Below are 27,630 nucleotides of genomic sequence, written 5' to 3' on the forward strand. Positions count from 1 at the left end.
ATACAAGTTATGCACGATAATCCGTAGTTACTCAGCGATCGAACAATTTTCAGACAGTGTCAACAGTTGGACTATTATTGAACTAAAACTAAACCAAAACATAATTACTCTAACAAACTTATTTTTTTACTAAAACTGTTATCGTCACTGATCCCTCCTAAAGTGGTATCTTTGGAAAATATTGAGGAAATTTTGGCTAGCTTTGACTTGGAACATATTTGGAATGTTGAGAAACATGATTTACTTTTGGGAGATGAGGTGTTGGAATTGAATTTTTCTTGCTCTGGTGCTGTGTAAAATTTCTGCACTTGGATAATGTTGGATGAATGAAACAATGCATTTAAAGTGTGATATGGTGTCAAATGTTTATTACCAAACTGTTCCGTTAGGGTATTTACAGAAAGAAGGAGGGTATATTGGTCCTGTTGAAAATAACGAATAACAGTTAGCAACGTTCCCTAGGCAAAGCCGCCTAATTAATTACTCAAACCCATTCATCTTTTTCTTTTCAGCCATTTTCATTTAATAACAATAATATATATTTACATTAAAAAATAAAAAAGAAAAAAGAAAAAAAAGAAGAAGAAGCAGGAGTGTGCATGATGTACACACACAACACACCATCGTTTTCTCTCTCTAATCTCTATCCATCTGGCTTGTATTATGAGCTGTTGATATGCCTCCACCCCACCAAAAAATACAAACACCATTGCAACCACCAAAACGCAGAGCAAAAGCAAAGGCAACCTAAAAAACCAACGTAATTCTACACAGAATCTCATCATCACTCATTCACTCAACGTTTCAGTTGTTATTGGTAATGTGCAGGGGGTGCGAGTGAGTTTACATTGTAAATGCGTTGATCACCACAAAAATGCGTCAAGAAGTTGTACAGGAGGGCAGGAGCAAAACCCCAGACGCGGCGGCGGAGAGAGAGATTTACAGGGTGAAAGCCGGGAACCGAAGAGTGACGCCGAGCGAGGAGGAATCGGAGGTGAGTAGCAGGAGGGTGGAGAAGCGGTTGCCGAGCGGTGACGTGTACATGGGGAGCTTCTCGGGCAACGCGCCTAGCGGATCGGGGAAGTATCTGTGGAGAGACGGGTGTATGTATGAGGGTGAGTGGAAGAAAGGGAAGGCGTGCGGGAAGGGGAAGTTCTCGTGGCCTTCGGGAGCCACCTACGAGGGTGAATTCAAATCGGGTAGGATGGAGGGGTTTGGGACCTTTACCGGATCCGAGGGCGAGACGTACTGCGGGTCCTGGAGCTCCGACCGGAAGCAAGGGTACGGGCAGAAGCGTTACGCCAACGGGGACTTCTACGAGGGGTTGTGGAAGCGGAACGTGCAGGAGGGGGAGGGGAGGTACGTGTGGAGAAACGGTAACGAGTACTACGGGGAGTGGAGGAACGGGGTGATTTGTGGGCGGGGTACTCTGATTTGGGCCAATGGGAATCGGTACGAGGGGCAGTGGGAGAACGGGGTTCCCAAGGGGCAAGGGGTTTTCACTTGGCCCGATGGGAGCTGCTATGTTGGGTGCTGGAACAAGGACCTTAAGCTGCACCAGCTTGATGGAACCTTTTACCCCGGGAGTGGTGATAATCTCACCGTAACTATGAGGAAGAGGTCTTCTGTTGACAGTTCCAGAGCGAGTGGGGTCAAGAGTTTTCCCCGGATTTGCATCTGGGAATCCGAGGGTGAAGCGGGGGATATAACCTGTGATATCATCGATAATGTGTCCTTGTTGTATCGGGATGGGAGAGAATCCGGGTCGGATCGGGGACTTGTTAAGCCTTTTCGACGGAATCCTTGTTGCTTTTCCGGTGAGGTGAAGAGACCTGGCCAGACTATATCTAAGGGGCATAAGAATTATGATCTTATGCTTAAACTGCAACTGGGTATAAGGTGGGTTTATATTTAACTTTTCTGAGTTTATTCTTTTCATTATTTGCGGTTTAGTGAATCTATGTTCATGGATTTTGGTTTTTGTGTTGTTTCCTAGGTACTCTGTTGGGAAGGAAGCTTCCATTTCGCGAGGGCTTAAATCGAGCGATTTTGAACCCAAGGAGAAGTTCTGGACTAGGTTTCCCTCCGAAGGATCTAAGATTACGCCACCGCACCAATCGGCGGAGTTCCGCTGGAAAGACTACTGCCCTATGGTTTTTAGGTATAGGCTTTTCGTTTTTTGCTTTATCATTTTATCCTATAGACACAATTGGTTAGGTAATTTTTTTAAACCCTAACACTGCAATGATAATTACATGCTCAATCTTTGGGGAATACTGTTAAGAGTTTCATTGCAGCTTTTTTCTGCTTCTTGTTGACTGGATTCTGTTTTTGTATTGCAGACAATTGAGGAAGCTATTTCAAGTGGACCCTGCGGATTACATGTTGGCCATATGTGGGGATGATGCCCTCAGGGAGCTTTCTTCTCCGGGGAAAAGTGGAAGCTTTTTCTACTTGACACAGGATGACAGGTTTATGATAAAGACGGTGAAGAAATCCGAAGTCAAGGTTAGATGCATTTCTTTTAGATTCTCTGTTTAAATATGAAAAATCCTTCTATGTTTAGTAGCATACTTAATGGATGTGTTTTTATTTCAAAGAGCCTAGTTTCTGCTCCAAAGCAGTATATAGTTAAATCCCTTTTATCAACATACCATCAGAATTTATTTATCTCTGGAGAGATCCATTTTTGCTTTACTTTTGAAATTTATTCAAATCAGTTATTAATTTTTGTCCTTCTATGAACTTTTCTGCTACTATAAATCCTTGGCTTGGTTGTTATCTTTATTAATGCATAACTTTGGCAACGATGACATAACTTTCAGGTGCTTCTTCGGATGCTCCGAAGCTATTACCAACATGTTTCTAAATATGAGAACTCACTTGTTACAAAGTTCTATGGAGTGCATTGTGTCAAACCAATTGGAGGCCAAAAGGTATATATCTTCAAAGATAAGTTGTTTGCTGTTTAAAGCAGTAGTTCTATGTGCCTGAGTGCCTAATTGTTGATGTTGAAATCCAGACACGCTTTATTGTGATGGGCAATCTTTTCTGCTCGGAATATCCAATCCATAGACGATTTGACTTGAAAGGATCTTCCCATGGCCGGACAACAGATAAAACCAAGGAAGAAATTGACGAAACCACCACCCTCAAGGACCTGGATCTCAATTTTGTGTTTCGTCTACAAAAAAGTTGGTTCCAGGATCTAATCAAGTATGCAGTTTACTTTTTGTTTTATTTAACACTTTCATGGCTGCTACTTGGCAATGAATAACCATGCATATATGTTGATTTAATCTTATCTCGACATTATGTGCAGACAAATTGAGCGAGACTGTGAATTCTTGGAGGCTGAGGGAATTATGGATTACAGTCTCTTAGTTGGCCTTCATTTTCGTGATGATAATACGTATGAAAAAATGGGATTGTCACCGTTTCTTTTGCGCACAGGTATAGATCCATATTTCACTTCAGTGGTGATAGTACAGAATGTTTACATGACAGTAACTGTGTATGAGTAATTTTGTTGTTCTTGCTTTGCTTCTTTTAGGAAAGTGGGAGGATTCTTATCAGAGTGAAAAGTTCATGCGTGGTTATCGCTTTCTGGAAGCAGAGCTGCAGGATAGGGATTGGGTTAAATCTGGTCGGTATGTGAAAAAAGTTCACTTCCTTTACCCTTTTTTTTTAAGTTGATGGAATAATCGGGCTTGGTAACATCTGTATCCAATGTCTGACTGTACAGTGTTTTACTTGAATCAGTTTTAGTTCACCATTCAGAACCTAAGAATACGCGTGCTTGTATTTTGTACACATTGCCGTCTTACTGAAAAAGTAGATAAGAACTCTTGAATTGTTGTAGACCTGCTGAATTGACGACATTCATGAAACATAATAATTTCACCTTTGCAAGTAGTTTGAATCATCGTAGTGTGTAGTTGGGGATAGAGTAGCAGGAAACAGTTGTTTGTGGGGGATACATCACACATGCATTTTGTGGTCCTTACTCTCTTTAAAAACAATTTGGAGTGCTTAATTTAATGTTGACCCGGTTATTATGTGCTCTGGTCATTGGATTTTTCTCCTTGGATATTTTTTCATATTTATCTTGTGCATGTTCTGTTCAATTTTCATTCAGTATTTATCTTATGTACTATACTCCAATACTCCATCCATCTTATACATATATCTATTGATGTTTCAGGAGATCATTGATTAGATTAGGAGCCAATATGCCAGTGAGAGCAGAGCGCATGGGTCGGAGGAGTGATTTTGATCAATACACCCCTTGTTGCAGTGGTGAAACTTACGATGTTGTTTTATATTTTGGAATTATTGACATTCTGCAAGATTATGATATCAGCAAGAAACTGGAGCATGCTTACAAGTCTTTACAGGTTGACCCATCATCAATCTCAGCCGTTGATCCAAAGCTCTACTCAAAAAGGTTCCGGGATTTTGTGGGTAGAATATTCATTGAAGACCGGTAATAGTGAGTAAAAAAAGTTTCATCTGAAGTATCCAGAAAATAGCTGACAAACAGACGAGTGTTTCTGCGGCTGTGACCAAGAGAGATCACCTGAATGCAGGTTGTTTTCATGGCTGAATTTTGAAGAAGCACAGCCATGATACTGAAGGCAGGGAAATTGAAATGATCTGTCTTTTTTCTCTTGTTTTTCCCGTGAAAGGGGTTGGGTTTGTGGATTCTTTTTGTGGGCACAAATAGGATATGAATATGATGTGAAAAATTATAGATAGAGGAGACTTGAAAGTGTTTCTCAAAAGATTGGATTCACAGTGCGTGGATAGTTTGTTAATAAAGAAAGTGTACAGTTCATTCAGAAAGCATAGATGGTAGAAGGGTATTGTTTTAAAAATAATGGTAATATTGACTATTTTTTTTTTCTCTCTCTCTTTTTCCTGTCAGTTGGCGGTTTCTTGTTCGATGTTAGAGATATTTTGGAGACAAGGTTGTGAAGTGGAGGGCCATTAGCGCATAGGGATTTCTCCCTCACAACCCAAGTCATTTACTTTTTTAATATAAAATAGAAGAGTAAAGGTGACTCAGCTCTATTATACGGTGCTGAGGAACATTAAAATTGAAGGGGATAACTTTTGCAGTGAAAGTAGAGGCATTGGGCTGCGAGGTATCAAAAGCAGAGAAAGCACCAGAAAGATTCGCAAGCGTTTCTTGTTTTTTCCTCTCATCTTTACTTTCTTACTTCTCACTCTATCTTTTTCTATTGTGTTTTCTTTTAATCTGTCAAAAAACGATGTTGACCCTGTCTTCAAAACCTATTTTCGGACAATAATTTAGTATCTGTTGTGATTATTTTAACAAAACAGACTGCAATTTTAAACATCATTTAACAAAAATCTTGTAAAAATTTTGAAGAGCACCACCAGAAGCAGTATTTTTGTAACAGTCCTCACGTTCATTGGAAGACTGAATAAACTATTATTGATTCTGAGATGGGATCGAGAGACAATTATGCGTTGCTCATGCCAATGAACCATGGGAGTTGTGTAGGTAGATATGTCTGTCTGAAAGAAGTTTGAAATTCGCTGCAGAGGTCAAAGTCAGTGGCAGAGGCATAAAGTTTATGCTTTTCCTTCTTTCTTTATTCCCTCTAACCATTTCTCATCAAACGTTCAACGCAAGAAAAAGAAAAGAACACAGATTATGAATTGTAACGTATTGAAGCACATATCTCTATGTTACAGCAATCCATTTTCATTAATCTGTATACATAGTAAAAAGAATAGAGAAGAGCAGTGATTTTGTTTTTGACTTTGTTGTCTTGTTGGGTTATTGTGTTGTCCGTTTGCCGAGACAGGAAGCAATCGACCTACGTAACGTCACTGTGAGTAAAGTGGGGTCATTCCCATTTGTTCCCATTTCCAGAATTCCAACCTCGCCATGAGTTACAAATCGCATTCACAAAATCTTCCTTCCATCGATGAAATATTTTTACTTTTAGTATTTGTCAATTTCTGAATATGAAACATTAATGCCTGGAAACATGGTCAGCATGTGTTGGATTGAAGCATCTACAACCAGAAATTTAGATCTGAAAAATGTAGATATATCCGTATAAGTAAGTGCACGCCTTTGCACTTTTGCCCTTGCACAAGGACTCAGGAACAGTGCTTTTTCCATGTGCACTTCAACCCTTATTACTACCAAAACAAGGGTTTTTAATATACCTAATCTCTGCTGCTACTACGTTCACTTAAAAGAATCTGCATATGCATCAATGATGGATACCTTAAGCCGTTTTGGTAGTTAAGTTCAGTAATACTATAATACCTACATTTCAAATTTTCATCCAATTCAACATCCCCAAAAGTTAACTAAAAACATGTCATAATTATTATACAAGGTTCGAAAGAAGAAAATAAAGTAAGTTTAAGCTCTTGATACTCATAAAATGAAAATATCATATTATTTGATGATAAAAAAAAATAGAAAAATGATGATAAAAGAGTATATGATTGCTCTTGAGGAAAACCTTATTTGAAGGCACAGGATGAAAGGGTGTGTGATGACTGAAGAGGTTTGGTCTTGGACAGTCTCATTTTGGTGGTGCTTTGGAAATTGAAAGTTTTGGAACTTGCACATCATAAAAGTAAAGTGAGCTAGGTGAAATCAACGAACATAATGTCCTGCGGAAGCTAAGTGCTTTTTCTTCATTCAAACACATGCATCATTCTGTCATCCCTCACAATACCTAACCATACCTGTCAACATTAATTTCTTCAAAGATATTTATGATAGCAAAATCATTCTGTCTCTTTTTTTCTTAAGAAATACAAAAAATATAATTAACATTTTTAGAGTTCCTTCATCACAATTCCTTTACCCCTATATACAGTTTACACCTTTCATAAGGCACATTTGTTTGATGCACCAAAAAGGAAAAATCAAAGTCTCGTTCTGGTTTTTATGGTGATAATCTTTGTTACGCATGTTACAACCTAAGTATCTGCATCAAGATAAAAGTCACACGTTTCCATAGTCCAGCATACAAGTGTATGCATTATGATTCCTCTGATATAAATGTTTATGCCCCTCACACCTACCTAGCCACCACTACCATGCATGCATGAATGATGAATGATCAATCTCTTTCAACTTCACCATTTTTCATATGAGGTCAAATACATAATACAAAACCATGAATGTGTCAACGTGTAGTTCATATATAAATGAATAAATGATTATGCTCTTTTCTTCTTCTTTCAAACTTATCCCTTTCTATACTTAGAAAGAAGTGCCTGCAACATACCGATGCAGCTAATCTTACTATACTTGTTTGAAAAAGAAGAAAACTGTAATGGATGGATTGCAATAATGCTAGTCACAATGTACTGATGTACCTAATTTTTTTCACTTTTTTTTTTTTCTGGTTTATATGGTTACATGATGCCGTGGTGTGCGTGGCTTAATCTGTTAGTTTGCTACCTACTGTTTGTATCTTGATTTATGGTACTTTTTGCAATATTTTAATGTAATATTTATAGTTTGGATCCAAATCTCATTTTGATTAACCTCGCCATAGATATTAATATTAGTATTAAAGGTAATGTTGGTCATGAAAATTATTTTAGAATTTTAAAGAGCATTATTAAAAGAAAAAAAAGTGATTAAAGACACTGTATTCTAATGAATAAAAAGGAAGAGAGAATAAATAAACTTTTTTTATATAGTACCACTGAGTTAGATGAACGATATTTTAATTTGTGTCACATATTTATATTTGACACGTATATATATATGATATTTTAGTAATATTTATCAATGAAATATCTAATATATAAATTAATAATGTCTTTATAATGATAAAAATTTATAAATTTTTATGTTAAAAATATTTAATATATTTGATTTTTGATTTGAATTCACATAAGAACAATCATATATTTTTCATATTTTTAAAAAACATTATATGTTTTTAAACATGCATATAGCACGTGTTGTATAATATTATTTTCAAAATTAATGTATCAGAATAACAGATATTTGTCGTATCCGATACATGTATCGTATCTATGCATTATAGTCAATGAGTAATATTCCTCTCAAATTTTTGGTAGCAATATTAGTCCTTAGACTTGATTTGTTTGTTTGGTTTGATTTCAATACACTTTGCATTAATATGATTTGTTAGTGTAAGATATGGATAAAAATCACCCCACTTTGTTTCCTCATATTATCTCATTTTTTTCTATAAAACAATAACAATCAATTGAAAAGTAATATTTTATGTAATATTTGTTACTGAAAAAGACACTAAATGAGATATGAAGAAGTAATGCATTGTTTGAAGATAAGTAAGGGCTATTTATTGGGTGGTGCTGAGATGTAAGGAAAAAAGCCACAATTGTTTCCAACTAAGGTTGTCCAGAGAGGAACAAAACCACTTCCCCACAACCATAATAATTGCTTTCATAGTTGCAAATGACTAGTCACATAAATATCAAACACAAAATACTTATGACTTCTTCAATTTCTACCCAATTATAGAGTCCCCATTTTCCAACCATGCCATCAATATGTACATTTAATGCTCCAACATTTTCTTCTGTGATCATCTTGGAGAGGCTACCACATAATCAGCATTAGATATACTTCAGGCATTCCATACTTTATTATCTTCACAAAATCAACTCATAAATGCGTTTTAATCATAACCACAACCATTCAATGGAAAGAAGTGTTGCTAATTAAATTTTAAAATAAAATTACTTATAAAATACTTTTTTTTTTAAGAAAGTCATAACTGATAGTGTTTACATTGTTTCTAATCTTGTAATAGTTTGAGTTTATTATTTGATATGATTAAATTGTTGATATAAATAGATAATAGATAACCAATATCACATGAAATATAAATCTGTCGGCACAAAAGAATAACATATATTATCCAAATAAAGTCAATAACCATTCCGACAAAAGTAATATACCAGCTAATATTGTTTTTCAATGCATGTGACATTTTTCTTTTATATCTTAAAATCAATAATTCTATTATGCTAAAAACTGCATTTTTAGTTTTTTTTTTTCCTTTTCATTAGCTAATAATATTAAGAGGAGCACATTGTACAGTCAGTAATATTGATGGAAAACTTTAAAACATATATCAAATAATTGATAAAAAGAACAAAATTTATAATTTCTTGTGCTCTTCTTTAATAAATGTATACAAAATCGTGTTGTATATCGATGGATCTTTCAAGAGAACATAACGTGAGAGATATAAAATTTAATGTCACATTTATATGTATATCATCACCATTAATTTGTTCATGCACTCTGCAGGTAAATTATTTACACAAGATCTCTTCCACCCAGTTGAAGTAAAGTGTATGAGTGATAATAATGAAACCCTACCTGGTGCATGCAACAAAAGCCAAAAAGTTATGATTTTAACCATCATCTACGTAACACTGAATTGTTACATGAGACTATAATATTAAAAAGCTTGGATCTAAAAAAGTAGTTTCAGGGTTGAAGTTTGCCTTGTTTAGAAGATAAGAATTAAAAGCAGACGATCAGTGATGTTCAAAGAACGAAACTGAAACCCCAACACAAGGTTCCAAGAGAGGGGACAATCTTCTCCAACACTTACATTCTTTCATTTTGTTATTGGATATATAACGAAACAATTGAGCCCTCCAAAACCTACCCAGCAATTAAATAATAAAAGTCTTCATTATTATGCTGTCTAAGGTTACACAAAAGAGGCAAAACTCTCGGACCCATGCACTTTTCTCAAACATGTCATAATCACATTCATTTAATTTTTCTTGAAGGGGCCTGCTACTCCTATTCTCTTGTAACGCCACCTCTCACACCTTATTAATTCTCCATCTGTAATTCATAAACAGACAATCATGATGAATCCAAAAAATCATATATAATATCAAGCTTCGTCCCTTCAATGTATACATACACACTCTTAAATATATTTTGACTTAAAAATTTGAATTTTTGACCCAATTCTAACCAAAACTCCGTTAAATAAGGAATCTTTGGATGTATGTAGTGGTGGCTACTGTAGGTAAACAATAAAAGACAAAATGGAAGAAGAGGGTGAGTGACAGCAATTTTCTGGTTTAAATCGCGTGAAAGTTAATGTTTTGGATTGGGTGTGGCATTTGTTGTTGTGGGTGCAGTGGAACTCCTTTTCGAAGATTTTCTATAATGTTGTTAGTGCCCGACCACATGGATGCTAATCGAGTAGGATCTTATGATCATAGGCAAAAGATCATATAACCCACATAATTAGAATCTACAACTAGCTTTCTCATAATGCCTGTTTAAGAAGTGTCATGAACATCATGAGGTTTGGGAAATTTCCATAAACCCTTATCTCAGACCAAACTTGGAAAATTCTCTTACTCCTCAAATTTGTAAAAGTTTCGATTGCTTCTGTTGTTTTCGAAAACACTTTTCTGTTTTCTAAATTTTGTTTCTTTCTTGAATGTATTTAAAATCTTTGGTCTATTTTAAAGCATATTTCTGTTCTCTAAAACTTTTTTGTCTGCAAAACACTTGAAAAAAAAAGAAGTGAAAAACCATCTCCTAAACCTTTGTTGATGGAAAATGTAGTTTTCTCGTCTCATTTTAGAGAGAAATTATTTATTTATTTATTTTTATTTTAGGTATTGTTTCTTTTTCATGATTTCAAAATGCATTTATGCTGATGCTAATATTTAAAATATATTAAAAATATTTTAAAGTGAAGTAGATAATTGTTTTGCATTAGTTGAGGTGGGTTCTTTTGTGGAGGTCATTATCGAAGAAAGGAAGAGGCCCTTGATGAAAATGTAGACCATAAAAAAGAAATATACATATGCACTTATAAGTAGACAAGGAATGTGATGAGTAAGGTCTGTGAATAGGAGAACAAAGGAACCCCACAAAGGCACATAAATAGTTGTGATTTTATGTCAACAAAAATAATAATTCACACATTGTCCAAACCCTCTCGTGGGATGTTTGGTTTGTGCCCACATGTTGTTGCCTCTAATGTTTTTCTTCAAGATGTGATTATGTTTGATTTCGAGCCTTTGGGACATCAAAAGGATCAAATCAATATCATTGTGACACAACACATCACAAGATTGCTACTGTTTGTAGATTTTAACTCTTTTCAACCCAAATTGTTGGTGGTCCTAAGAGTGGTTAAGAACAATGAAAATGAAATGAAGTGAGGTATGAGTTCCTTGCGACTAGACACTCTGTTTAAACAGTGTCAATTCAAATCAATCAAGAAAAAACATATTTTGGTGTAAAATATAATGACAACACCAAGTGAGATCGTGCGAGTGGTGCCATGAGTTGCGCATCAGCACAAATTTAGACCTCAATTTACCCTAAAACAAAATCATTGCCCACAATAAAAAACAGACATCCTTCCAAGTTCTTCTACCCAGGAAAAAGGAGGTATACATACACAAATCTTTTTCACAAAAATAAACGTGCAATCTTGAGTCTGACGCAACATCAACATAATTGAAGTGAAAATAATCACTGATAAGTTAATCTCAGGAGAATTCAAATATGAATCTAAGACAAATAATAAAAAAAAAACTCATAAATTTATTAACTTCAAATTTTAAATCGAAAATAGTATCAATTTTTAATGAGTTAGACTTAACATCTTATGGAAAGAGCCATCAGAATACAGTCTTCTTAAAATAGCCAAGTTAATTATTTAAAAAAATAATAATAATTAGAGTATATTAAAAATATGCTGGTTTTTCGTGTATATAAAGTTTAATTATTTAAAGTATGGATATTTTGTTATTCTTTGTCAATAAAAAAATTTTACGTTGAAATCTCATGATAGTTAAAAATAAGAGATACTATGAATAAGAGGACCAGAACAACCCACTACTCTCCTTTTAAATTGATCTAATTGTATTGGTCTTCAAATTAAATTGAGATATCCTATTGATTTTTTTATTGAAAACCATCCTGTATCGTTAAACTTTATAAATAAAAAAGAAAAAAAAGATTGATATCAATAATTGGATTCGGACCTATCTAATCTATATTTAAAATGGGTCAAATTAGATAGGTCTATTAATAATTGTTTTTTTTTTTTTTTGCATATAAAATGTCCAGTTCTCCTGTGGAAAGATGGACTATCGTCGCCGGATTAACAAATAAAAAATAAAAATAAAAAAATGATTTTTTTAAAGAAATGAGAAAAAGAATTTTAAAATTATAAATAATGAAAAGTAAAAAGTGTCAATCATAGCATTGAAGAAAAATATAAGAAGATATGCATGAAAATTTATAAAAACTAAAAGATTACTTTATCTACAATAATACATCTCTCAAACATAAAATAAAACTTAAAAACTAAATATCTATTTTTATTTTTTTTTTGCATATAAAATGCTCAGTTCACCTGTGGAATGATGGACTATCGTCCACAGGTTCAGTCTTAAAAAATAGGAAATGATATATTTCTTAATAAATGAGAAAAAAAATTAAAATTATTTCTAAAATAATGAAAAGTAAAAAATGTCCTCCACCTCATCAAATTCCTCTCCCCCCCCAACGAATGTATATTAAGTATCAAACAAACCCTTAATCGTGAGCAATAAAATTATTTTAATTATCGTTATTAAATGAAATTATAACTATTAGGTTAAAACTAAATCTTCTCAGTTCTCATAATGATCTATATATAATTTTTTAAAAAATAGTTCTGGTTCTCATAATTTATTTTCTTTTAATCTAATGGCAATACTTAATAAAACTGTCATTAAAAAAATAAAAGAGAAAAATGAAGAATTTTTCATAAGAAAAGAAAAGATAATAACTCCAATTAAACGGTTAAGATTAAAAAAGACAAACCTTTTATTAATAGCCATACAACCATTTCTCATAATAAAAAAAGTTCTAGATTAATACTACAAGGTGATAATAATACTACTGAATTAAACAAGACGATCCAAGAGATCCATCTTTATTACAAGTACTCCAGGTACTTATGTATTGAGGTAAAGACTGGGCCATTTCCAAGTTTCCTATTAAAACATGCTAGAACCATTGCTTGACGCTGCTCTCTAGAAACTATGGAATTTAACTGAGACATTGCATGCATACAATCTATACACCAAATATTCTTGTTCAATGCACGTGTTGCCATTGTTTGATGACAATAACATGTTGTAAATTTGAACGAATGAAATTTGTAGAAATGAAATAGACCTTAACTAAAGTCTTTTTAATGGAATAGATAAATCCAGACCGGTAACGGATTGGTACAAGTACAGAATAAGATGGAGGCAGCTTCTTATTGTACCTCCCTATATTTCTTCCTCTACCCTTATATAAGAGGAATTCTCAGTGAACTATTTTAAGTTGTACAATCTAAAAATAAAAAATACTTCCTCATTGTGTAAATAATTTCTGAAACATACAATTTAGAAACAATTCTTTTTCCTTATAAAAGACTTCTGAATTGTACCGAAAATTAAAAAAGATTTCAATATTCAAGATTGTAAAATCCGAAAGCTAAATAACTTCCTAATTATATAATTAGGAAACTATTTTTCTCTTTAAACTTGTCTAACTTTTGGAAGTCACTCTTAACTTCCAAATTTAGATACAATTTAGAAACAATTATTTTTCCTTAGAAAAAAGACTTCTGAATTGTACCGAAAATTAAAAAATATTTCAAATATTCAAGATTAAAGATTTCAATATTCAAGACTGTAAAATCCGAAAGCTAAATAACTTCCTAATTATGTAATTAGGAAACCATTTTTCTCTTTAAACTTGTCTGACTTTTGGAAGTCACTCTGAACTTCCAGCAATCAAGAAAGGACAAATTAGAAATTTTCTGTATGGGGTGCAGGAAGAAAGAAACATAAGGAGGTGCAGAAAGAAGCTGCCCAACATCAGTCATGATCTGATTCAGTTCATTTCATTAGTGTTGCCAATCGCATGTAATAAAGATGTGGTTAAACTTAGAATAAGTGATACATCCTAATATTATTGTTCACTTTAAAAACGCAGATTGCTGGTTTAGGTGTATCCAGCAAGTAACAAAAAAGTTCAAGTTAGTGAGATCACCAGCTCGTGTCAGTGAGTAAAATGCATTTTCATAATAATTCAAAAGGAAATAAACAGCACTGACAAATTTATTGGTTAATAATTTCAAAGCACCTAATTTTTATATTACTTGGATGTTCAACATGAAAACAATTGAACAAATCATATTCAATTATGCTAAGATGTATAAAACAAAAACTGCACTGATATAGGACATCTATGCAGGACTGGTAATTCACATAAAATCTACGACGATAAAAAGTGGACTAACAGAAAAGGTAGCAATCGGAGAAAATTCACATAAAATAGAGCAGATAACGGAGAACATTCCAATAGGCAGTTGTACAATTTAAAAAAAAAACATTTCAAACAAATTTCATGAAATTTGGCAAACTTCAAGACACACTATATTCAAACATTTTCTTCAATTGATCCTATGATCAAGCATACAGATCATTTACATTTAAACAACAACAATTACAAAACCAAATATAAAGAGGCGAGGAACAAAGTAGTACAACAAACCCAACTCCAACTAGTCTCAGAATGAAGCATTTTTCATAACTTTTGCTAAGCTTCAAGACACTACACTCGAACATTTTGTACTACTCTACCAAACCAACAATCACTCAAAACATCCTACAGCTAAGCATAACAACCATTTTCATTTGAACAGCACATAGTGCAGACCCAATTAAAAAAGCAAGGAAGTAGGATCCAAGCACTCCATTAAACCCAACACAGCCTAGGGTCTGTTAAGAGAAAATTCTCCTTAAGCATTCTACATGGGAAAGCTATGACTTAAAATTAACTTATCCATAAAATAATTTGTGGAAACTCTTTTATGTCTTCTGTTATTTCAACTAATTTATAAGTCAATGGTAATTTATAAAAAGGTTTATTTGCTATTTTTCGTTCTTATTTCTTCTACTAAAAGTGTTTATAAATGTTACAAAAAATTGTGTTGATAACAAAATTTACTCAGAGAAACCTTATTTGTAATATCTCTATGATTGTACATCATGTAAGTCTGTCTGCCCAGAACTAGATTTTTAACGTGCTCAAGCAGTGAAGAGTGATTCGTGGGATATATTGCCAGTAACACTAGTTGAACTTCCAAATCCAATAAATTACACGCGACTTAAACAAAACAATCGAATTGCAGTGAACATTATTTTTTTTCTTACAAGATTAACAGTAGAAGCACAACAACACAAAAAACAAAAAGTGTTTACTTTTTCTTTTTGCCGGCAATGGCAACCTTCTTACCCTTCAAGGTCCTACAATTGTTCTTGGTTCGCTGGCCTCTGCAAGGAAGCCCCTGAATATGCCTTATTCCTCTGTAGCACTGAATGTCCTTCAGTCTCTTTATATTAATCGCATTAAATCGTCTCTGAGGCCGCCAACGATATCGAAATTCACAGTCAGTTAAAATTCACAAAGAAACTCACAGGAAAAGGAAAACAAAAATGTAATAACAGTATCTTCATTACCAAGTCTCCTTCAATCATGTACTTGGAGACTTCGTCCCTGAGAGTGATGAGTTCCTCCTCAGTGAGCTCCTTTGTCAATTTGTTATCCATGCTTATATCACACAGGATCTGTCGCGCTCTGCTCCTCCCAACTCCATGAATGTACTGCAGAGAATACTCGATTCGCTTGTTGTTCGGAATCTCCACACCGCCAACACGAGCGCACTTGATGCTCAATCCTTGAACCTGCACACACACCTCCAATTCATGTTTTACTGTGCCAAACACGAAACCCTAATTGTGTGTGGTTACCTTTGGAGTATGAGGATTCAGAATGTTAACGGAGACAGCATTGGAGAGGCGAGTATTGGAGATTATAGCGAGTGAGGATGCCACGGGCATTGCCAGCGTTTGCGCCATCTTCTGTTCTTTCTGCTCTGCAAATTATGCACCATAGCCAAAGCCATAGCCTTATCTATTTCCTCCACACCCAATGCCTTCATTTCCAATCCCGTCTCAGCCCAATTAGCAACTATTACACATGGGCTTCTTTATACCTCCAGGCCCGTGTGTTTTTAAAATCACTAGTACATTTCCAGAATTATTTACTAACTGCACCCATTCGCAATTGCTAACTTCACTCTTGTAATAACAGGAATAATAAGCGATGGAGAATGTTGTAGAGAAAGAAGAATTCGTTCCGGAAATTCTTATTGGAATATATTTTATTTGTTCTGAACAAAAAATTCCAAAAAATATTTCATATAGTGGTGTTTAAGAAAACTCATTTCGAAAGATATTTTGAAAAATTTATTCCAAAAATTTCATTTTGGAAAACTTATTTCAAAATACATTTGGTGCATTCCGATAATTTTGTTTCGAAAATTCTATAATAAAAATTTCAGAAAGTTTCCGAAATATATGTAATACAAATGTCACTTTTACGAATTGCAAAATAGTCATTTTAAATATCTGAGGTGTTGAGCGAAAACATTGTGAGATGCAGAAAATAAAAGCCTTTAAAACTGGAAAACATTTTAAAAAGGCTTTTTCTCTTCACAAGCCCCCATGTGGGCTTTCTTCCTGGACCTCCAAAAATAATTTTTCACCTCCAAAAATTTCTAAAATCCAAAAGAGCATAGATCATGCTTCTAAAATTATTTTTGAACGTGGATTTCTGATAAAAGATATTTCTGGACATCTAATTAAAATTTTAAACTTTCAAACTTCTAAAAGAAAAAACAATATAATATATATATATATATATATATATATATATATATATATATATATATATATATATATATATATATATATATATATATATATATATATATATATATATATATATATATATATATATATATATATATATATATATATATATATATATATATATATATATATATCGGAAGTTGACTACTAGAAATTCAAATTTTTTATCTGATATCGACTTTTATTGATAGCCGACATGCAAAAATAAATTTGGGAGTATGATCTATTTATATTTTCTCAAATAGTTAAAGAGTAGTTTTAAATCATACAAACTTTTTGGAGGTGCAAAATAAATCTTGGAGGTGTAGGAAGCAATTAGGAGTCTCTTTCTTTTTGGATCAGAGCTCAACTCAATCTTTTTCTCTTTCGAATTTATAATTTTTAAATGATTTAACATTTTCAAGTCTATTACAACAATTATTAAATAGTTAAAAAAATAAATATGAACTGAATTATGTAAAATCAACTACTAGCAGTTTGACATATTGTATGGTATTTTAATTTTTACAATATTAAAATTAAAATGTTAAAACTATTTTTAGTATTTAAAAATAATAGTAATTTAGTTATCATGATTTCTCAATGATAAAAAAGTAAAAAACTTTAAACTATTAATTCAATCAATATTATTTAATTTGAAAGTTTAGTTTTCCAAGGAAATATTATAACGAATTTACATAATAAAAATTAGTAAAAGAGAATTTGATTTTATATAACTTTAACTTATAGTTTGAATAAGACATCTAACGTGAATAAAAAGAGTGAAGAGAAAAAGTAAGAAATTTAAATTTGAATTGGATGGACAAAAGAAAAATAATAATTTTTGTTTCTTTATTTATTGTAAAATATACAATAAATGTTGACAGAAATGATCAGATTGTATTTTTAAATAATGAAGGGTATAATCCAAATTAAGTGCGAGATTACTACGACTCTTTTAAGAAATTTAATTACCATTTGTACTTTAAATTACTTTAATGAAGAAAATAAAGAATCTAAAATGAGAAGAAATAAAATATTTATTATTCTGAGCCGACATTTTATTTACGATTTTAGAATAGTTTCAAAAACATTAAATATTTATCAATCAAATTGAATATTAATAAGACTTCGCTTGAAAAAAAAAAAAGAATCATCTCTTACAATTCTACAAGTTCATATCAAATGGTTTATTTGTTAATCAACGAACTTAAAAATTACAACCCACACGTAATCATCGAGCAAGATTAGATTATTAAGTTAAATTTGACTATGAAAACTTTGAATTTTTGTTATTTTTTGTGTTGTATCTACCGAGTGTTAGCCAATGAGAAAGTGGTAGCAAAAAATTGACTTGAACCTTATCAAAACTTAGAAGCAGACGTATTTCTTTTATTTTAATGTGAATTGCTACCTTTTTGTTAATTTTTGATTAATTAAATTATTTGAAAATAAAAAGGTTTAGTTTGGGGAACATAAAATAGTAATACAATTACTTGGGACTGATTCTGCACACGCAACACACAGATTTGCTCCAAAACATAATACGGTTTTTATTATCCTTTTATAGCCGCCTGATACAACAGACAAAAGTTTATTTACAAGACATCACAGAGACACATACACCGACTTTGTAAATGATTGATTCTTCCTCCCAATGTCCTTGGAGCTCATCTCCAACTTGTATATAATTTATTAATGTACATCTGATTCTTGTCGGTAATCATTTTAGAATTGGAAAATTATTTAATATATATAAATAAAAGAGTTTGAAACATCTACAAAATAAAAACTATCGTATTTGTTAATATGTCTGTATAACAATATACACGTACAAAGGTTTTCAGGACTCATACACTAGAGGATCTTCTTTAGTGGTGTTGGTCTCCCATATGTATAATGTAATATATAAATATTTTTCTTAAAATTTTAGTATATTTCGTATATTTAAGTCCAAAAAATATTTCAACAAGTTCCTTAAATTATACGTACAAAAAAGTTGTAACATAACATGAGGATTATACTATTGAAAATTTTATCCGCCTCCACTTTCATTTATATAACATCTATTCTTATAACCAATATAATAATCACACTAGCCTACAACAAACATATAACAAACATATAAGGTGATTTAATGTAACAAAATATATCATTATTTACACATGGCATCATCATAATAAATATGTGTTGCACTCTTTCGCATCCTATGAGAAGTACATTATATATTTGTGTTTAAATATGACAAATAAACTCGTCCTGTAGGTACTGTTTGAATTCGTTCCCATTTTGATGGGGAATCTCTGTATTGGTTGGGTATGAATATAAGTATGTATGGGAAATTCTCAACTTTTTCAATTGGGTATGAGGATGTACATATCCGCCTCATTCCCGTCCCCATACCCGCCATAATATTCGCCCCGTTAAAATTATTAAAATATTCATAATTAATTTAGTAACATTATATATATATATATATATATATATACACTACACACTTTTTATTATTTAACTCTTCTAATTATTTGTTTTTCATGAAATTTTTTCATATCTCCAATATATTTTTCATCTTATCATAACATTTATCCAATTATGTTCAATTGATGTATGTTAATTAAATATTTTTTATGTCTCACATTTGAATATTTTTATTTATTGTATATTTTTCTTTCATATGAAAATGTTAAACGCTCTCAATTCAAGTGTTTAATAATATAAACTTTTCATTTATTAGGTAATATTAAAAATTTATCTTTTTTATTATATTATTATTAATTTTTTTTCATTCGAATAACTTATTTGTTTTGCTAAAAATAATTTTTGTGATTTCTCAACCATTGACTAGGTTAATATTTGAAAATTTGTTTAGAACTCTAAGGTATTTTTCATCTTATCATAACTGTAATTATGTATATATTTTCCTTTGTGTGATTTCTTTCAATCATTTCTCAAATTGTTTCTAAAACACATATTTAATTTTTTTTTTATTTGTTATTTATTTTTATCATGTCGAATAATATTTTGATATATTTTATATAACTATTTTTTTATTTTCTAACGCATATCAAAGTGTAATTTTGTCACTATAATTGTATAAATAAATTTTATTTACTATAATATAAAAATTTAATACAATTGCTATGATTTTTTTTATCATCATCCAACATATATTGAACTTAAAAAGATACAAGATCTATGTTGAAAATTTATTATTATTACTTTAATCTTTTTTCTTTGCATGATTTTGATTAAGTGATGTATTATAACTTTGATTAGAGTATGAAAAATAGGTTCATAAAATTTAAAAAATTGAAGTAAATAGACATTTAAAATATATTTTAAGTTGAATATTTGTTTTCCTTTTATATATTTTTAAAAATATTTTTAAATTTTATCAATTAGGTTTTATTAATATTTACAAATTTAATAAATGTTTGGTTCTATTCTATTTGGTATTCTAATTTGAAATGTATATATAATTATAATTTTTTTTTTAAATATTTTATAGAAAAAAACAAATATTTACCGTAATTTTATATTATTTTACCGTAATTTTTCTTTATCGTAATTGAATATTTAATAATATTATATTTCCTTTACCGTAATTTTATAATATATAAATAATTATAAATTTTATTTAAAATTTAATAATGTAAGATTGAATTAAGTTAATTTTTTTTTTCGGATATCTAGTGGACATAATGGTTTCAGAATAAGACGAAATATGAAGCGAAAGAGAAGGTACAGAAACCGGAACATATATGGTAAGGCGACCTTTCCGCGCGCCAAACAGCACACAACTTTCCTTGACCTAACGTAAAGTGAAGGGTGGCGAGTTTATGTGAAGCTGCGCATCTACTTCCTTCCTACAGATTCATCCCGTGTGTTGTATCAAACTGCTTCCAATACTACTTTCTCTTAAATAATATAATTTAATGTTCCATTTGCCTAAACAAATCTGCACACTGTTAACTCAAAAACCACATTCTATCTTTCACATCACAAAGTAGATTCCTTTGTTTCCCATATTATCTACTTCTTTTACAGTGTTATCGAGGTAAAAGATAATGAATCTGTTCATTACATGTATGCAGGTCCCACTCTCAAGATTTCTTCTTCTCCTCTCAGTCTCTCCAGACAAATATCTCAGGGCAAATGTTTGTGTGGAAAATACATAATTGTTGGTTACATTCAGATGGATATGTTTATACGTGAGGTGACTTCCATATACAAGATATTTGTTTTTGCATAATCTTGATCACTTATTTCATAGTTTTTATGTAAATTATAAACAAGCACACACATGTCTCAATCCTAGAACAAATATTTTTAATGTGTGTGACTAGTATAACTTCAAAACACTTATTTTTACCCTTTGGAAAACAACATGAAAAAAATATGTATTTGTGAAAATATTTGGTTGTGTTCCAAGATGTAATGATCTTATTCCTGCGTACTTTATAGAAAATACGGATTACATAATTCTTTTGTGTTGAATTCTTAGTTTTAGATTTTAATATTGTTAGTGTTTTATGATATAGTTTAGCTTTTTGTAATGCTCACGGTACAGATACTATTATGAAAGGGCATTAAAAATATGAAAGGTTACAAATGATATTCTTAGGAGAGTAAAGATAATACAGATTATACAGAGGTACAGATACATTGTATATGATAGCATGTGAATCTCATTAAATAATGTTTAAAAGATGTTTTTATTTTTTTAAAATATTTATTGACTTAAATTTTTTTTAGATGATTGTAATGACTTGGATATGATATTAACATTTTATTATCGAACTTCGATAGTAGAATTATTTTTTATGGTTTGTTATATCAGACGAAGTACACAAGTACATGTGTGAGCCGATATGCTTAGCACAAAAATATATTTAACCGATGTGACATGTTAGTATATAAGTATTTTCCTTGGTATATATTTGGTACAAAGTACTTATGGGTACACATTTGGTACACGTATTTAAGTAACATATTTGTTCATCTCAAATAGTTTTTGGTGTTATTCTTTGAAATGCAGATACAAATAATAAAATTATAAAAACTGGATCAATAAAAGAATATTCTGTAATGACTGCATGATTAACGTCACTATTCAGCAACAAAAAATGCATCGCTCTTTTATTGTAAAGTCGATGTCATTTTTCATCTTTTAAATTTGATTTATAAATATACAGTAGAATAGGTACGAGTAGTGCCCTGTAAGGTTTTAAATTCGTAGCCTCGCCTAGTAATCCTGCTTATATAAATGACGTAATGCAATGCGTGCAAATAAATTGAAAAGTGATAGTTGGACACTTGGTTTTATATTATTTTATAATACAAAAAGTAGTCAAAAGCATTGACACACTTCTCTACATGAAATTTGAGGAACTAGTTTGTCCCATGTACATGTACACTTTTTATTTAAAAATGGAAACATTAAAAAGTCTTGAAAGAAGGTGGTTGAATTATTTATATAGAATATAATAAGAGATACAGCCTAGTATTTTGTTATACTAAAACACGAGCAAGTCGTTGTGGATGTCGTAGCCCAACTTCTCCAAATTGGGTTGCACCGCGAACTGAATCATGGGTGGTGGACCACAAGTCAACGCCAAGGTATCAGGAGATGCAAGTGGAACATGCTCCCGCAGGATGGTCTCGGTGATGAACCCCACACTGAATTCCCACCCTTCTCTTACGCTTTCTTGCACCACGTACCACACCTTGAGCCTGTCATGTTTCTTAGCCCATTCATCAAGCTCATCTCTCAGCAATATATCATCCTCGGTTCGATTCGCGTACACCATATGCATTTCGGTGCGGTCCTCTGGGTCCTTTAGAATGGCTTGAACCACTTGGTAGATGGGTGTGATCCCGGTTCCACCAGCCAACATGGCTAGCCTCTTGGCAAACCTAGGCTTTCCCTGGACGAGGAAGTTTCCTCTGCCGGTGTATTCTATGTGGCCTAGAGGGCCTTTCACGTCCAGGAAAGAGCCAATGGGGAGAGTGTCCAAGTGTTGAGACATGATCCCACCGTTGGGGAACTTAGGATGCACTCCTTTGAAGTAAACCTTGACGACGAGGTCAAAGAAACCCACTTCATCTACACTGCTTGTGGGAGTGTAGGCTCGCATGCATAGCTTCTCGTCGACGGTGGCACACAAGAATACGTGCTTCCCGACTGGCAAACCCATGAGCTGGTCCTCGCTGGGCAACGCAAAGCGGAGGAGCCTAACGTCGTGGGAGATGGAGGTTCTGGAGAGGAGCTTGCATGGGATTTTCTCGCGTGGGTTGAGAGCCACCTCCCTGATTGGGGCCAAGTGGGTGGTTTCAGAATTCCCATGCACGGTGGAGTTCGGGGAAGAGGAGTCAGAGGAGGTGTAGTCGGTGGTCATGAGCTCGCCGATTCGGTAGGCTTCGAGCATTTCCTTGGCTTTGCCGGAGTGGATCGCATCGAACTCCTCTGTACAGTCGGTGCCGGCGTTGATGAGGATGCTATCTTCGCCGCCGGGATGGTCTTTGAGAAAGCGGGTGCAATCGTAGACATTTCCGTGGACTATGATCCAAGCTGAATCGCGGTTGTTGTGTTTTCTTACTTCGGAGATGGAAAAGGTTTTGGTGGTCGTGTTCATGAATGGGGAGGAAACACTCTTCTTGAGGGATGGGTTGGACTCTGATGATTTCTCCAGCTGTCTCTCTCTTGCCATCCATCCGCCAGATTGGTTGCCTTGTTGGGTGGGGTGCTCGAACACTATACCAATCTCACCCTTCTTCGGCCTGCACACGTTCGTCTTCACTCTGAACCAGCAATTGTTCATCATTCCCTGCACGTTCAAAACCTTCTTTCGTAAATTGCACTCTAAATTATTTATTAACATCAATTTCATTAAAAACCTAATTGTTTCTCATGTTTTTTAACTTTTAATTACTTCAAGTTACTAATACTAAACCTAGATGCCTAAGTCACGGAAACAGCTATTACCAGCTGTCACTATTTTAACGGGACCAAAGTTGTGTGCGATGCGAACCTACCAAAGCTAGGTCGTTGTCAATGAGCACGCGGGAAAGAAAAACGACAGATAATGGACGAGAGAGAGAGAGAGGCGAAGAAAGAAACAGAAACTGACCCATTTTCAGCGGGTTGACGTCATAAGATCATAATAGATAAAATAAAAAAAAATAAAAACATATTGTGACAGATAAAAGAAACAATGAATCAAAAGAGCACTGTGGTGCTCGAGTTAAAACATAGTTTTCCATTTTTTTTTCTATTTTCTTTTAATCTCATTTATTTTATTAGAATGTTATTTAAGTGTTACTGAAGTTGTTTTCTAACAAAGTTATACAGAATTACAGTAGAGTTAATGAATAATGGAGGTAGGATTGAAAGAGGTATTTACCAAAACATTCCAGATGAGTTTCTGAGGCTGGGTGTTGAGGGCCTCATCCCAAGCTCGCACCGCAATCTCTTTTGCTGCGAGAAGATCCAACACCTCCACCTCCAACGACCAGAAACACCAACACCAGTACTTCCCATATTTGTTCGGCTTCTCGGGACGTTCCACACTGCACACTCGCCACGTTTCACCACCGTCCAGCGTTACCTCCACACGTGTCACCTTTCTCCCACCTCCTGCATCAACGACAACAATCTTCAGGTTTATCCCAAATTCACTTCCAAAGCCAAATCACATCAAAACTTGTTTTTCCGTCTCTTCTTTCTCAACATTACTTTCCATAATGATTTTTATTAAAGTAAAGATAAAATTTTAACTTATAATCTCATATAAATTATTCAAACTGCTAGTAAAACTAGCTTCAGGTACCTTCCCAAATCCTAAAAAAATAAAAAAGAGAGAAACCTGCAGATAGTAATACTGGGGAAGGAAGAAAAAAATACAAGAGATGAAACTGACCGGAATAAGCGTAGCCTTTGATGAAATAAGGCAACTGAGTCGTCCATGAGTTGATGGGCAAGATCTCTTCGTGAGAGGGCGTTGTTATGACGGAGTTTATGTTGACCTCGTTGATGCAATACTCTGGCTTGTACCACCAAGCTACAGATTTTGAAACACATACGCACTTTTCGATAAGAATTGATGAACCCAGTAATTAAGAAGAAAAGAGAAAGTGGAAATGGAGAAAAGGGAAATACCTTCTGCATTGGCAAGTTCGGCGTCAACGTGAGATGGAAGTACCCTGTTATCCATGTAATGGTAATAGCTTTGAGATTCCTGGGTAGAGACAATGATGCGCTTCAACCATTTCACCATGCGGCCGCCGACGAAACCGGGTATTATCATCCTAACGGGGAAGCCATGATCCGGGGACAAAAGCTCCCCGTTTTGCATGTAAGCGAGGATGATGTCGCGAGAGGGATCGAGTGCAACCTCCCTCCTGATACTCGTCCCGTACTTGGACCCACCGTCAGCGGGCAGATCCTCGGCGCCTTCGAAGCACACGTGAAGCGCTCCCTTCGTGCGACTGTAGATCCCGCACTTCTTCAACAGGCTCCGCAACGGTACACCGCGCCACACCGAAGTAGAGACGACGGCGGGCCCCCAGTTGAAACCGATGCTCTGTTTCACCATGTTCTGTTCCTGGCGCCTGTTCCCAGCGCAGACAAGTGTGACAGGGAACTCGCGGCTGGGAAAGTCGTGGAGCAGCTGCTCCATGGTGAAGCACGTGGGCCGAGAAACGAGGCCCGTGACCTCAACGGTCCAGTCCTCCCAGCGAGCCCGTGCCACGGGCCCGTGGTTACGGACGTAGTGGAGGGGAACCGGGGTGATGAAACCGTGGTGCATGAGACGATCGAGTGGTGGCTCCGAGTTTAAGGGATGCTTCCCCGTCAACCGGATCAGGGAGGCGTTCCGTTTGACCCAGTGGTCGGCGGTTCCATCGTCGCGAGGGTCGAAAATAGAGGATTCAACTTCGACGCTGGACTTAAGAATCAGTTCCTTCATCGCAGTGGTTTCTTCTTCTTCGTCGCTTGAGGAATCGGAGAGCGGTGTTGGCAGGGGTAACTTCATGGGACGCGGGAGTTCCGGGGCGGGCTTGTAGGTGCGAACGACGCCGTGCCGGTGGGCGGTGAACGGACGGTTGTCGACTGAAGTCGCCATTGGGGAAGTGGAGGGACTGAGAGCACTTGGAAATTAAGAAAAGAAGAGTTTTGTTTAAGAAGTGGTTATGTTTTGATGGAGTTGGTTGGTTTAGAAGATGGCAAATTGTTTTTGAACGAAGGAAGATGCAGGGATCGGGGAAGTTATATAGAAGGGTGGTGGGGGTATAAAAGGAAAGTTACGTAACCAACGCTGAGGCAAAAGAGTGGGACTTTTCTGTGTACCATATACTATGTCCCACTCAAACCAAACATCTATAATCCACCAATTGTCTATTAAAAAATTATTTATTCAAGTATTATAAATAAAAAGCCTCTTTTTTCACATTTTCTTCATTCATCCCTGAAAATCAATCTTACACTGTGTTAGTCAACCATTATTCATTATCATATGGCTTCTTTTTCTTACATAAATCAACCAACTTATTACATATTAGTCTCCTTTAATCCACATTTATTAAGAAAAATTAATCACCTTCTTTATGATAAAAATATCACATTTTTTTACAACTTTTGACTTTTATAGTTTCACTAAATATCATGTTAACATTGAATGTCAATTTAATACGGTAAACATTCAACAAAATTAAGTAAACCCATTGTTCTATTGATTTATGTAAGTAATGTTAGAAGTTTCCAGCATTAAAGAATTGAGAATATAACAATTTAGTAGACTCTATTTTTTTCTCTATATTCTTATTATTATAAAAGCTAAAGTTTTACACTTTTAAATATTTTGTTCAATATTAATTTTAATATAATTATTATAGATATTAATGGTTATACTGTGTTTGACAAATAACATATATTTGTAATATTATATTCTAATTAGGTTGATGATCTTTGTAATAAAAAGGTAAACTGGTTATCTTACATAGAGCAACGACACATGCTCAGCGAAAAAAGTGTGCATAAAAAGGAAATCTACTGATTAAAATAAAGATAGGAAGGGAAAATAGAGGAAAAACTGAAAGTAACGGTAAATAAAAAGCAAGAAACTGCATAAAATACGTGCCAAAAAAACTAATATTTAAAGAATAAATAAGTTAACATTATTTTGATAAGCACTGAAAAATGTCTTTTAAATATTTATTCTCTATCAATAAAGACAAATGCTGTGATAAAGACTACTATTATTCAAAAAAGTATAGTACACTAAAAATCAAAGAAAAGGATTAATTTATAGCAAGTTTGTAAAGTTTTTTCATAAATAAACCATTTTTTTCCAAAACCAGCCAGTTTATTTGCATAAGTTAGCCTGTATATTCTAGCAGTTCTGAATTAAACTACTGGAAAACCTAATTTTGAACGTCGTAGATAATTATAGGCGAGTGAATTTTTTATAACTAAAAATCACGTCATTTTTTTCTTAAGAAATGTCTTCAAAAATACAAAGTAGTTTTTAAAATATTAATATAATTTGTTAAGGTAAATTATGTATTTTTCAGAATTTGTATTATTATATTTAATTAAAAACTACTCAATCAATCATTATTATATATTTAGTTGAAATTTTGCTAGGTATTGATAATGATGCGCTTAAATAATTTTCATTTAACACCTTAAATTATTAATAATAAATTAATATTTTTATTACAATTAATGTCATATTATAAATATCAAAATAACAATTTAATTTTTGTGAGTTGAAAAAATTGACTATTATTATTAACTTGAATTTATTATTGATAACAAATTCAGTC

General features: G+C 33.4%; 3 protein-coding genes across 4 annotated transcripts; 1 reads left to right on the plus strand and 2 right to left on the minus strand.

Annotated features, from left to right (window-relative positions):
• The first annotated feature begins 600 nt into the window (after positions 1-600).
• On the plus strand, positions 601-4,906 carry PIP5K2 (phosphatidylinositol-4-phosphate 5-kinase 2). Of its 2 annotated transcripts, none has more exons than XM_028048235.2 (8): positions 601-1,899; positions 1,997-2,161; positions 2,343-2,508; positions 2,826-2,936; positions 3,023-3,216; positions 3,323-3,453; positions 3,554-3,646; positions 4,205-4,481. In XM_028048235.2, exons 1-8 carry the CDS (start codon positions 875-877, stop codon positions 4,213-4,215), a joined length of 1,896 nt encoding a protein of 631 aa, XP_027904036.1. In that variant the 5' UTR covers positions 601-874; the 3' UTR covers positions 4,216-4,481. The 2 variants fall into 2 exon arrangements, with proteins under 2 accessions (XP_027904036.1, XP_027904035.1); XM_028048234.2 differs by having other exon boundaries at positions 603-1,899; positions 3,554-3,650; positions 4,205-4,906.
• Positions 4,907-15,149: 10,243 nt separating this feature from the next.
• On the minus strand, positions 15,150-16,066 carry LOC114162503 (Ribosomal protein S13/S18 family). Its single transcript, XM_028046421.2, has 3 exons — positions 15,865-16,066; positions 15,574-15,798; positions 15,150-15,473 (listed from the first exon to the last, which is right to left on the minus strand). Exons 1-3 carry the CDS (start codon positions 15,970-15,972, stop codon positions 15,312-15,314), a joined length of 495 nt encoding a protein of 164 aa, XP_027902222.1. The 5' UTR covers positions 15,973-16,066; the 3' UTR covers positions 15,150-15,311.
• A 6,189-nt stretch (positions 16,067-22,255) lies between these two features.
• On the minus strand, positions 22,256-26,046 carry LOC114164208 (nitrate reductase [NADH] 1). The gene is made up of 4 exons (XM_028048784.2): positions 24,965-26,046; positions 24,726-24,866; positions 24,210-24,442; positions 22,256-23,633 (listed from the first exon to the last, which is right to left on the minus strand). The coding sequence occupies exons 1-4, from the start codon at positions 25,926-25,928 to the stop codon at positions 22,323-22,325; spliced, it is 2,649 nt and encodes an 882-aa protein (XP_027904585.1). The 5' UTR covers positions 25,929-26,046; the 3' UTR covers positions 22,256-22,322.
• Positions 26,047-27,630: the final 1,584 nt, after the last annotated feature.

Source organism: Vigna unguiculata, chromosome 9 (genome assembly GCF_037176805.1).
Source record: "Vigna unguiculata cultivar grain cowpea cultivar isolate G323 ecotype 2 chromosome 9, ASM3717680v1, whole genome shotgun sequence".
NCBI lineage: Eukaryota > Viridiplantae > Streptophyta > Magnoliopsida > Fabales > Fabaceae > Vigna > Vigna unguiculata.

Bases quoted from the DNA above. Each gene is read 5' to 3' on its own strand.
- LOC114162503 (XM_028046421.2), bottom strand. From the start codon at position 15,972: ATGGCGCAAACGCTGGCAATGCCCGTGGCATCCTCACTCGCTATAATC. The intron at 15,799-15,864 runs GTAACCACACAC...GTGTGTGTGCAG, and splicing joins TGAATCCTCATACTCCAAAG to GTTCAAGGATTGAGCATCAA. The intron at 15,474-15,573 runs GTAATGAAGATA...TGGCGGCCTCAG, and splicing joins ACATGATTGAAGGAGACTTG to AGACGATTTAATGCGATTAA.
- PIP5K2 (XM_028048234.2), top strand. From the start codon at position 875: ATGCGTCAAGAAGTTGTACAGGAGGGCAGGAGCAAAACCCCAGACGCG. The intron at 3,454-3,553 runs GTATAGATCCAT...TGCTTCTTTTAG, and splicing joins ACCGTTTCTTTTGCGCACAG to GAAAGTGGGAGGATTCTTAT. The intron at 3,651-4,204 runs GTATGTGAAAAA...TTGATGTTTCAG, and splicing joins GATTGGGTTAAATCTGGTCG to GAGATCATTGATTAGATTAG.
- LOC114164208 (XM_028048784.2), bottom strand. From the start codon at position 25,928: ATGGCGACTTCAGTCGACAACCGTCCGTTCACCGCCCACCGGCACGGC. The intron at 24,443-24,725 runs GTCAGTTTCATC...TCGTTGATGCAG, and splicing joins CAAAGGCTACGCTTATTCCG to GAGGTGGGAGAAAGGTGACA. The intron at 23,634-24,209 runs GTAAATACCTCT...TTGAACGTGCAG, and splicing joins AACTCATCTGGAATGTTTTG to GGAATGATGAACAATTGCTG.